Source organism: Palaemon carinicauda, chromosome 23, assembly GCF_036898095.1.
Source record: "Palaemon carinicauda isolate YSFRI2023 chromosome 23, ASM3689809v2, whole genome shotgun sequence".
Lineage (NCBI taxonomy): Eukaryota > Metazoa > Arthropoda > Malacostraca > Decapoda > Palaemonidae > Palaemon > Palaemon carinicauda.
Window position 1 is genome coordinate 100322243 of NC_090747.1, and position 12630 is coordinate 100334872.

A 12630-nucleotide genomic window follows, 5' to 3' on the forward strand; every position below is an offset into this window, starting at 1 on the left:
CCACAATGCTCATTATGATAAAAGGAAACAAAACAAAAAGTTTATTTCTTGCTGAGAATCATTAATGCTAATCTATTCTAACCATACATAATTTTATGCTAACAGGGTTTGAAATGTAAAAATGGCAATACATGAAATCAGTTGAGAATTTGTTCGCTAGTTAATCCATTATCTAATTGATTGCTTTTCATTCTATGTTCGAAAAACAACCCAATCGACAATAATATAGTGACATTTGTCTGCGTAGAGTACATGCCTATCATAGGTTTTCATGCCTTTATAGTTTGTGGAATGTGCATGCAGAAGAGATAGTATACACAAGATTATAGTCTTATATCATTAATTTTTGTCTAATTAGGTCTCACTCTTATGCTGCTTCTATTGGTTCTAAAAACATAATTGTTCCTACGCTTAACAAACCTTTGTCATTTAAAAGGGCTTTACATGAGCTGGTGATGGCTGATGAAGAATTATCAAGGATCTGGTAGCCAATATGTTAGCTACTCTCCACCAGAGCATCAGGTAGACTTCTCTGGGCACACCATTGTAACTCTGGCCATTCCGCTGTTGGGATGTGTGTTGTCCATCTGCACGTTGAAGTGTTCTTTCTTTGCATTAATTACTTCAGTGTGTTGTTCATTCTGATTTGATGAATTATACATTACAACATTTGGTTTGATTTGTTTTGATATGCTACAGTCAGGCTCATTATTCCATATATTCTTCCTTTTATTTATTTATGAGTATAGGTTTTAGAGATATATAATCACCAATAGGAATACTTGTACTTTATCTACCAGTGTTTTGGTCACAATAGTTGCAGCTTTGAATGCTTAATTGGCTTTTTCCTTTTATTTAATGCCTGCAAGGGCAGGAAATAAACACTTTATACATAGAACGCATGTACAAACTTTCTATCCTTTAAAATGGGATATGTCTTCAATGGCACTGGATTGGTCATTGAAATATTAACAAAGTACTGTACAGTAGTTGGTTAATGATACGCACTGTGATAGTGAATTTCCGTCCATCTGCCTGTTACACAATAGCCACTTTTTTTTTTTCTGTGGCTGTAATGGGGATAGACGTATTATTGAGCTGCTCACATGGCAGTTTGATATTTTCTTACATTTGTTTCTATGCATTGTTTTTGTTTTTTGCGAGTGTTTTGATTGTAATTGGAAACGCACTGAAAATTGAGCATGTAGTGAAGTTAATTTAGGTCCTGTTAGGATACAGTCTTCAAAACCCCATGTGTTAGGTACTTTTGTGAAGAAGAGGCGGAGGAAGAGGTCGAAGAAGTCCAGGAAGGCTAGCTGTAGTTGTAAGGAAAGGGCTCCTTAAAACACACCTCTTAATTAGATGGTTGGCTACCGGCCCTGTGTTCCTCCTCCTCCTCCCCCCCCGAACTAGTGCATTAGGTCACAGCCCCACAGGTTTCCCCGGTAGCCAGGTGGGACAGGAGTATGCAGCCTCATACACCTTCTGTTCCCTGGTTGATGAAGGGGCCTTGGTGCCCTCTATCACCCTTCCTACCTGGACATAGGACGCCTGCTCGTCCCTCATGTCATAGTACTTTGGGAGAGCCAATAGCTGAGGGGACAGCATCACTCAAGGCTGTCATTGCGAGCTTGTGTGCAGTGGAACACCAAGAGTTTGGTGCTGGGCGACCCTTTCCATAAGCCTCACAGCACTGGGCTGGGGCTGTCCCCTTGCCCCTGTCAGCAGAGTCAAGTTACTCCTTCTGTCTCTGCCGCGATCATTGCAAGGGGTTCTTCCCCTACTGTTGTCGGCCTTCCTTGGACCTTTTTCAGTCCTCAGTTACATTGCTGTGTTTGTGTATGGGCAGAGCTATTGTATTGGTGGGGGGAGATTGAATTGCCAGAGTGTGATTGCTTGCTGTTATCCTTATCATTCAGTTCTCAGATTATTTTACTGGTTTTGTATTAGGTATTACGACCTGAGCTAACTTATTTACAGGAACATTAACACACTTTGTTTGGGTTTACATCCCCTCAGCCTTTTTTAAAGATGAACCTCCTGTTTAAGCTGGTGATCTGCAAAGACTCAAGACACCTACACTTTCCATCTTGTTGAGAGGCATTCCATCGAGAGCAACATGATCTAGTTGCGGAAACCCTTTTGCCTTTTTGCAAGAGTAATCGTGACCATAGGGAAATACTTTGATACTCCTCAGGGTTCAGGACCATCTCTTTGACTGCCCCAGACTGTGTTTTCCAGCAGTGTAGTGGGTAAAGTTAATTCAAGGAACTCATCCTGAGAATCTAATTGTCTAAACATTCTAGGAAGCTCCTGCCTTTGCCTTTGCTATACCTCTCTCGGACAACTCCCTTTGAAAGGGATTAAAGCAAATAAATGAAAAAAGCATGAATTCTTATAAATGATATATGCTATATATATTAGGTATGTTTACAAAAAATATTGTTCATTTAGAATTGTTGGAATAATTTACTTGTACAGGAATAGGTTATATTGAAGAGAAATATTATAGTTAGGTATTCGAGATTAGTGAAATAAAGCATTAGTATGAGAAAAATTTAAATTTAAATTTAAATTTAAATTTGATTATTTGCATTTTATCTTATTCTTTACAGCTGCCAGTCTTTGTTGTTGGTACAAAGCAAGACCTTGTTGCAGAAGTTCGACCGAGCTTAAGAGTGCGTAGCTCTACGATTGCTGATGAATGTGCTGCTGATGAGATTAGTGTTGTAAGTATATGCCTTTACGTTCTTTGTTTACAATGTTACGTGGAATGATCTTCCTAATTTGGTAGTTGAATCGGTAGAACTTCATATATTCAAAGCTGCAGCAAATTATTTTATGTTGGACTGGCTGACATAAGTCCCGTTATAGTTTATATATGATATATCTGTTTTGATGTTGTTACTGTTTTTAGAATATATTTTTGTTAATTTTTTTCTCATCGCTTATTTATATCCTCATTTCCTTTCCTCACTGGGCTATTTTTCCTTATTGGAGCCCTTGGGCTTATAGCATCTTGCTTTTCCAACTAGGGTTGTAGCTTAGCTAATAATATTAATGATAATGATTACAAGGAATGGATATGTTGAAAAAGTGCTTGATGCTTGTAGCTTACTAACATTGACACCCTTATACTTAGCCACATTTTGAGTCTGCGAAGAAGTTGAAAAGCTATCAATGGCTGATATTACAGGTACTAAAAGTCATGAGTCTAGGATGTGAGAAGCCTTTCAAGTTTGGTTTTATCCTGGAGTTTCAGAATGTGTAATAAGAGCCTTAAGAATCTTTGACTGAAATCGTTAAAGCATCTCATTCTTCTGGATGTTTATGATTTTCAAAATTTTGTGCTCTAGGTGAACCCTTATGAAAAAAGTTGAAGGGCCCTCCTTGCTACTCCCCTGAAATAGTGCTCAAAGCTTTCAAGTGTTGAAATAAAAGTCGAAGGAAATTCATATTTTTAAATATAAAACTTACCCGCTGGTTATATAAAAGAGCTGAAGTCCCTGACGCCAGGGCAGAAAATTCAAATCTCGCGCTATCGAAGATACGCCAGGTGTACCAACCGCACCCTAGCGGTAGAACAGTTGGAACTACACACCAACTTCAGTTCTTCTCTCTGCCGTCATAGCTGACTGACATACAGAAGTTCGCTCTCGTGTTTTTACTCTCTTGGGAAGTTGTTTGGTGATGTACAACGTTCTTTTTTGAGTTTAAGCTATCGTTGATTAATTTTCCTTGGTTCTTATCTTGAAATCTTTTTGTTTGAGATTTTCTTTATTGTTTTTTCCCTTACTTTTTGCTTGTCGGTCTCTCACGTTAACTTTACAATGGCCGACTCCTCCCCTGCTCAGCGTAGGTGTGTTAGTGAGGGTTGTCGTACACGACTTCCTAATGGATCTATTGATCCTCATTCTATTTGTGTAAAATGTAGGGGTAAATTTTGTTCATTAGATGATAGGTGTAATGAGTGTCTTTCCTTAACTAATGATGATTTTGTTACTTTCGATCGTTATGTTAGGAGATTAGAGAGAGATAGAGTTAGGCGTAGTTCTTCCCGATCTGTGGATAGAACCTTACCTAATTTACCTGTTCCTAATCCTGTTCCTTCCCCTGTGGTGGTAGATCAGGAACCTACTATGAAGGACATGTTTACTGCTATTTTGTCTCTTGGTGAGAAAGTTGAGTCCTTAGCAGCCGATAGAAATACTATCTTTTCCGAGTTAAAGGTATTGAAAAACCGTGATCCTATCGGAACTGTGGATAGTGTTTCAGTGTCTGATGTAGTACCGAAGAATCGTGACTCTCTCGGTGTTGTGACAAGTGTTGATAATGTGGTTAGTGTTGCGGAAGGTGCGTCGACACGAGTGTCTGATGTGGTACCGAAGAATCGTGACTCTCTCGGTGTTGTGACAAGTGTTGATAATGTGTTTAGTGTTGCGGAGGGTGCGTCGGCACGATCTTGTCGTTCACCTAGCCTTAGACCTCTTTCGAGCTCTCGAACCCATGGGAGAAGTAATGTCGAACGGCTTAAGGGAACGAGAAGCATCATCAATCGTGCAGACGTCCCCTCGAACGTTCCTGTTGCCGTAGCTCAGGTCGTTCACCCTCATCGTAGGAAAGGTGAGGTTCATACGTTATCCCCGTCTTCCGATGAAGGGTCGGGGAGTGAGATCTGGCGGCGAGCGTCGAGACCGCTTAAACGCTCCCATGTTATTCACAGCGTCGGGAATCGCCTGTGCGGCCAGGATGTAGTTCGTGGGGTTCACCGGAACGTTTCCGTTCTCCCAGCGCTTGCACTCCAGCCAAACGTTCAGATCACCGTGTTCGTGCGGATATGATTCCTTCCGATTCGGACCTTGTAACTATTCATGCTCCTCCTCTTCCATCGGATTGGCTTTCTTCCCCTGAAATGCGTGGTGACATTAGTGCGAATCTTCCTTCTAGGAGTTCTGTTGATCCGAAATGGACTGCGCTTTTGTCTATGAAGGAACAACTCTCGTCGTTGATGGATTCTTATCAACCAGGTGTTGGCGTTGTGTCTGGGCGTTCGATGTCAGACCAGTTATCGCACAAACGTTCGATGGTATATGGCCTTGACGAGTTATCACTTAGACGGTCTCCCATTCACAGTGTTCAATGCCAGGTTGATTTTGATGAGTCGCGTCAGAGAGTTTTGGTTGACCAGTTTGCGTTTTCTGGTCGCGGGGAAGAGCATCGGCGTCGACAAGTGGACGAGACGCGGCAACAATTTGAAGTAGTGGATCGCCCGCGGCAACAACTTTTGGACGCGGCGCGTCAAAACATTGGTTTACAGCGGCGACATCCTGACTACTTTGATCGTTCGCAGCAACAGTCCTCGGACTTTACGCGACCTCGCGGCGATCTTCAACAGTTACCTTCTGATTTCAAGCGTTCTTCTGTTCAACAACAGTCGAATTCTAAGCGGTCTAAGCAGTTGTTGGTTGAGGATGATCGTCTACATGTCCGTGTTTCGCATCAATCTACTTCTACTTCTCCCCACCAAATTGACTCAGATGTTGGCCTTGACAGGCAGTCCCATCCAGACGTTGTTCCTTCGGTTCAGGCTGCGGCTGTTGCTGCACTGCCAGAAGACGAACCAGAGGAAAAGTCGGATGAGGATAATCCTATTGAGGAAGTCTCTGAGAATGAGGAGGAGAAGCATTATCAGCATGCTGTGGACCTTCGCAAGTTTATGCTTATTTTGACTGGAATTTTCCCGGATTCTTTTACCCCTGTGGCCCCTCGTTCTCCGCCTTCTGAATTCATCTTAGGTAAAGCTACTAAGGTTCCAGTTTACACCAAGATGGTTCTTTCTCGATCCTCTAAGCGGGCCTTGAAGTTAATGGGTTCTTGGTTGGACTCCAAGAAAGCTTTTGGCAAGACGGCCTTTGCCTTTCCTCCCGCTAGGTTAGCCTCTAAATCTAGTGTGTGGTATGAGACTGGTGAAGTGTTGGGCTTGAGTTTTCCTTCTTCTGCACAAGGGGATTTTTCAAGTTTGGTAGATGCTTCTCGTCGTCTTGCCTTAAGGAAGACGAAGATTTGGTGGTCCATTCCAGAGTTCGACCATTTGCTTAAAGGTCTTTTCAGGGCCTTCGAAGTTTTTAATTTTTTGGACTGGGCTTTGGGGGCTTTGAGTAAGAGGGTCTCTGATATGACGGAAACGGACACTAGTGGTTTGGTTCATTTGATGTCCTGCTTGGACAAAGGTGTGAGAGATGGCTCCAACGAACTTGCTGCCTTGTTTACAGCTGGAATTCTCAAGAAAAGGGCCACGATGTGCTCCTTCCTCTCCGCAGGAGTGTCTCCCTATCAGAAGACAGGCCTTCTTTTCGCACCTTTGTCTAATTCTTTATTTCCTCAAGAATTAGTGGGCGAGGTGGCTACTGCTCTCACTCAGAAGGCCACACATGACTTAGTTACTCATTCGACTAGGAAAGTTTTGCCTCCGTCATTCTCCTCTCGAAAACCTAAGGAATCTTCTTCTGGGTTTCGTCCTCAGTCCTTTCGTGGGAAGCCCTCTGGAAGAGGCTCTTTTAAACCAGAAGGAAGGAAACCTAGAGGCAGAGGGGGCAAGTCCGGCCGAGGTAAAGTCTGACTGCCCTCTCCTTCAGACAGCAGTGGGGGCCAGGTTGACTCACTTTTGGGAGGCTTGGGAGAGGAATGGAGCGGACCCCTGGTCCGTCCAGGTGTTAAAGGAAGGCTACAAGATCCCCTTCCTGACCAATCCTCCTTTAGTCACAGATCCAGTGGATCTTTCGCCCAAATACAGAGAGGGTCCCAAGAAACAAGCCATGCTTCTACAGATGTCTCTTTTATTAGAGAAACGAGCAATAGAGGAAGTGCAGGATGTTACGTCTCCGGGGTTTTACAACCGCCTTTTTCTAGTACCCAAGAGTTCCGGGGGGTGGAGACCGGTTCTGGACGTAAGTGTGCTCAATGGTTACGTCCAAAACTCGACGTTCACTATGGAGACTCAGAAAACAGTTCTGGCAGCTGTGAGGAAGGACGATTGGATGGTCTCTTTAGATCTTCAGGATGCCTATTTCCACCTTCCGATTCATCCCAGCTGCAGACGTTATCTGAGGTTCATGGACGGAAACAAGGTCTTCCAGTTCAGGGCTCTTTGTTTCGGACTCTGCACGGCTCCTCTATTGTTCACCAAGATCATGCTGAACGTGGCAAGCATGCTGCATTCGAGGGGAATCAGGGCCTCTCTGTATCTGGACGATTGGCTGATAAGAGCCTCCTCAGCCGATTGTTGTTTGAAGGACCTCAAGATGACTTTGGATCTCTCCAGAGAACTGGGTCTCCTGGTGAGCTCGAAAAAATCACAACTCATTCCATCCCAGGAGATTCTTTATTTGGGGATGGAGATTCACAGTCGGAGTTTTCGGGCTTTTCCGTCGTCGGTGAGAATCCAAGCAGCCCTCCTAAAAGTACAAACGTTCCTGAAGAGAGATCTTTGCTCCGTCAGAGATTGGATGAGTCTTCTGGGGACTCTCTCGTCGTTAGAGAAGTTCGTGACCCTGGGGAAGTTGTTCTTGCGTCCTCTTCAGTTTCATCTCAACCGCCATTGGAAGAAAGGGGACAGCCTCGACAGGGATTGCATTCCCATCTCGACTTCCATCAAGTCTCATCTTCAGTGGTGGAACAACGAGCCCAGACTGAAAGAAGGCTTGTCTTTACTTCAGAGGAACCCAAACCTCGTGTTGTGTTGCGACGCCTCCAACTCGGGGTGGGGAGCCACTCTAGAGAAGCAGGAACTTTCGGGGACTTGGACGGTGGAGCAAACCTCTCTCCACATCAATCAAAAAGAGCTTTTAGCTATTCATCTGGCTCTCATCGGCTTCGAAAAGCAGATCAGGGGCAAGGTAGTCCAAGTCAATTCGGACAGCACGACAGCTCTGGCCTATATTGCGAAACAAGGCGGGACCCACTCTTGGCCTCTGTTCGAGATTGCAAGACTGCTCCTCATCTGGGCGGAGGAAAGGAAGGTGACTCTTTTGACGCGGTTCATCCAGGGGGTCAACAATGTGAGCGCAGACAGACTCAGCAGGAAAGGTCAGGTTCTCTCCACAGAATGGATTCTGCACCCGGACATCTGCAAGAGTCTGTGGCGGTTATGGGGTCGACCTCTCGTGGATCTCTTTGCCACCGCGAAGACCAAACGACTAGAGTGTTACTGCTCTCCGGTTCCAGACCCCGAAGCTTTACACATAGACGCTTTTCTGATGAACTGGTCACACATGGAGGTTTATGCCTTTCCTCCGTTCAAGATCCTTTACAAAGTGATTCAGAAGTTCGTTTCACACGAGGAGACCAGAATGACACTGATAGCTCCGTTCTGGCCGTCAAGGAGCTGGTTTCCAGAGGTACTGGAATGGATGGTGGATGTCCCGAGAACCCTTCCCATGAGACCCGATCTTCTCAGACAACCTCACTTGGCCCGAAATCATCAAAACCTCCGAGCTCTACGTCTGACTGCCTTCAGACTATCGAAAAACTCGCTAGAGCTAGAGGATTTTCGAAGAAGGCAGCCAAGGCAATTGCAAGGGCAAGAAGGTCTTCAACCATCAAGGTGTATCAGTCCAAGTGGGAGTTGTTCAGGGAATGGTGTAGAACTAACGCGATTTCCTCTTCCAGTACATCGCTTTCCCAAATAGCAGATTTTTTCTTGGACCTTAAAACTAAGCATAACTTCTCGTCATCAACTATTAAAGGTTACAGGAGTATGTTGGCGACGGTTTTTCGACACAGGAACCTAGACCTTTCTGATAATAAGGATCTACGAGATTTACTTAGGTCTTTTGATACGACCAAGAAGATTCAAACGGCTCCCATCGCCTGGAATTTGGATGTTGTCCTTAAATTTCTCATGAGTGACAGATTTGAGCCTTTACACTCGGCTTCATTTAAGGACTTAACCTTGAAAACCCTTTTTCTAGTTACCCTCGCCACTGCGAAAAGAGTTAGTGAAGTTCACGCTTTAAGCAAGAACATTGGTTTTCGGAATGGGAAAGCCATTTGTTCTTTGCAACTGGGGTTTCTGGCCAAGAACGAAAACCCTTCTCGGACCATGGCCCAAATCCTTCGAGATTTCTAACCTTTCTGATTTAGCTGGCGATGAATTGGAAAGGGTTCTCTGTCCAGTTAGAGCTCTACGGTGTTATGTGGACAGAACTAAGAATCTGAGAGGTAACTCAGACGCTCTGTGGTGTGCAGTTCGGAAACCCTCGATGCCCATGTCCAAGAATGCCTTGTCTTTTTTCGTTAGATTATTGATTCGAGAAGCTCATGCTCAGTGTGATGAGTCGGATCAGAGGCTCCTCAAAGTCAAGACACATGAAGTCAGAGCGGTAGCGACTTCAGTGGCCTTTAAACAGAACCGTTCTCTGCAAAGTCTGATGGATACAACATTTTGGAGAAGTAAGTCCGTTTTTGCATCCCATTATTTGAAGAATGTTCAGACTCGCTATGAGGACCTTTTTACGTTGGGTCCTTTTATAGCTGCTAATGCGATAGTAGGTGAATGATCTACCACTACGTTCCCTTTTTTCCTAATACCCCTTTTCTATCTCTTGGAACTCGTTTGTTATGGTTGTTTGTGGAGATTGGGCGTCAGTCTTCCGCAATCTTTGATTTGGCTAGGTGGTCAATTTGTTCCTTGAGTGCACCCGGAACAAGGGTATTGGTTGAGGTCCTGTCATGTTATAGGTGTTTGTACCGTTTGACAGCTCCTAGAGATTTTCAGCCCGAGTGGATTACTGGATCTCTTAAGGATAGCGGACGAAATGAGGCAGCTTCCTTATCAGGTGAGAACTGCTTAAGTTTATTGTATGTAACCCTTAAGTGAATTTTCTGTATGTAGCTGTCTCTGACCCGCCACCAAGGGGTGTCAATCAGCTCTTTTATATAACCAGCGGGTAAGTTTTATATTTAAAAATGATATTTTCATAATAAAATAAATTTTTGAATATACTTACCCGCTGGTTATATAAATTTAACACCCTCCCTCCTCCCCTCTAGAGACTACCTATGGTATGGCTATGAGGCATGGAAGAACTGGAGTTGGTGTGTAGTTCCACCTGTTCTACCGCTAGGGTGCGGTTGGTACACCTGGCGTATCTTCGATAGCGCGAGATTTGAATTTTCTGCCCTGGCGTCAGGGACTTCAGCTCTTTTATATAACCAGCGGGTAAGTATATTCAAAAATTTATTTTATTATGAAAATATCATTTTTGTAGCTTCTGTCTTTGGAAGGAAAGTAGTGGAAGATTAAATATCTTAATATTAAACCAGGTGGAATTAATTTTTATTTTTAATCTCTTTGGGCCAGAATAAACACACCAGGACTTCTCGCATTAAGTTTTCATGCTCAAAGTTGCCACATACTAAGTATTCACTCTCAGAATCTGCACAAGGGAGTCACATGTATGCATAACACATATATGGTCTACACACACAAAGGTTTCACGTGCTAGGTTTCCATATGCTAAGGTCCCCATTTGCAAGGCCTTCCCGCACCAGCTCACCTGTAGATATTACCGTACTTCACATGCTTACTTACCTTTAGCGAGGTCTGCGTGATCTTGTTCTCCCAAATGTAGGCCTTCACATGCAGTCTTTGCAAGTTGGTATCCCCATGTTCTCAGTCACCCAGTGCAAAGTCTTCATGTGCTAGGTCTTTACATGACTGATTTTCATGCACTAGGTCTTTGCGTGACTAGTCTTCACGCACTAGATCTTGGCATGATTGGTCTTCATGCAAATTTTCCACTCTTGAACGTTTGTCAGCAAGGTCTCCATACAATCAGACATCACACCATCGCACTGGAGTCTCGGTAGAGCCAGGGACTGGATGTCTAGATATTCTTCTAGTGATTGCGAGATATGAGTCTCAAGACAACGTTCTCCTTCCTCTTTACATCATTTGAGGTCTTCAGCTAGAAGTCTGCTGCACCCTGACTATCCTGCTAGAAGACTCTCTTCTCGGTATTTCTTACCTTCCTAACGGAAAGACCTTCCTTCTCGTGTGAGCTATGGGTCTAGGAGGTTGTCCCATGTTTGTGGTGAGGCTTCGTGAGATTATCAGACTCTTAGCCTTCTATAGATAGATTGCCCAAGGACACATCATTTTGCAGGTCCTCCCCATGCTCTTCTGTGTGTCTTTCAGTGGTACAAGCCCTGATCTGTCACTCAAGATGCTTACAAAGGGTAAGGGCATCATCCGAGTTGCAGAGGATTCGAATCCACCTGCTGTTGTCTCTGCTTAATCAAGCTACTGACCAGGTTCTTTCTTTGGTTCTGAGAGGGAGCATTCAAAGCAACAAGACCTGCCACTGGAACTCGTTAAGACCTCCCCTCTCTTGGGGGAGGAGGAGCCCTGGGATACTATCAACCCTTCTGCACCTGACTCTGGACCAGCACTGGGAGAGACAGAATCCTGAGATGGAATCAACATTTATCAGGGTGTTGTCTCTCATCGGAGAGTTCAACTACCCAATCATAGGTGAAAGGTTAAAGTGGCTACACTTTGTGCTGGCAAAGGGATGGAGCTTCATGCCACCTGCAAGTAACTACAGATATCTTGTTATAAATTAATAGCTGAGTTCCAGCGTTGCTGAAATATTCCTATTAATGGCTTAGGTTTTTATAGCTAGGAAAAATACAAATTACTTTTTAAAAATTTTTGATATTTAAAAATGATAAGCATCTTAATTTTTCCCCAATCTTCACTGCCATTCCCACTGTATGTTCTTGTGAAGTCTTCTACTTATTGTTATTAAAATGTTGCTGTAAACAAGAAGGCTAATACGTGCATGTTTTAAAGACATTTTGATTATCTTAAAATGGTGTATCTAAAAATTCTCTTTCCTTTCTCTTGTTGATTTCCACAAGATTGCTTTTGGCCAAATTTATGACCACTAAGATGGCATCTAGATGTCGTTCTTTTGCAACTTGCGTAAGGTTCACTCAAAGATATAATTTCTAATTAGATGTAATTCTTTTGCAACTTGTGTAAGGTTCACTCAAAATCTTTATTTCAAATTAGATGTAATTCTTTTGCAACTTGTGTAAGGTTCACTCAAAGATTTTATATCTAATCATATGTAATTGTTTTGCAAGTTGCGTAAGGTTCACTCAAAGATCTTATTTCTAATTAGATTTAATTCTTTTGCAACTTGTGTAAGGTTCACTCAAAGATTTTTCTTCTAGTTAGATATAATTATTTTGCAACTTGTGTAAGGTACTCTCAAAGATTTCATTTCTTTACAGAATACTCACGACCAACGTTCCTTAGCCCCAGGATCTAGCAATGCCGTGAAGCTCTCACGGTTTTTCGATAAAGTTATTGAAAGGCAACAAACGACAACATCTCGTGCAGATCCTGGAGGAATAAGTTACACTGAAAAGGAGCCAGCAATGTTAAGAAGAAGTAAAACTGGGTCTTCCTTTATCAACATAGGATAGGTAAAAGATAATTATTATTTTTGAATAAAAGAGAGAAGCTGATTTCTTTTTTGATTACCAGTGTCCTAAATGTTGTAAATAATTTAAATGTTAAGAAATATGTACAGTACTTTTATTATATTCTTAAAGAAACTA

At 43.0% G+C, this 12630-nt stretch overlaps 1 protein-coding gene across 4 annotated transcripts in view; it reads left to right on the forward strand.

Moving 5' to 3' along the window:
• The window catches only part of LOC137617308 (rab-like protein 3), a 59809-nt gene that overhangs the window by 25977 nt on the left and 21202 nt on the right, over nt 1-12630 (forward strand). For 3 of the 4 annotated variants that reach the window (XM_068347314.1, XM_068347316.1, XM_068347315.1), the window contains exons 4-5: nt 2616-2729; nt 12301-12495. In XM_068347314.1, coding sequence (XP_068203415.1) covers nt 2616-2729; nt 12301-12495 — 309 coding nt within the window. Of the gene's footprint in view, nt 1-2615; nt 2730-12300; nt 12538-12630 lie in introns of those variants that run through there. The other variant, XM_068347317.1, reaches the window with a different exon arrangement.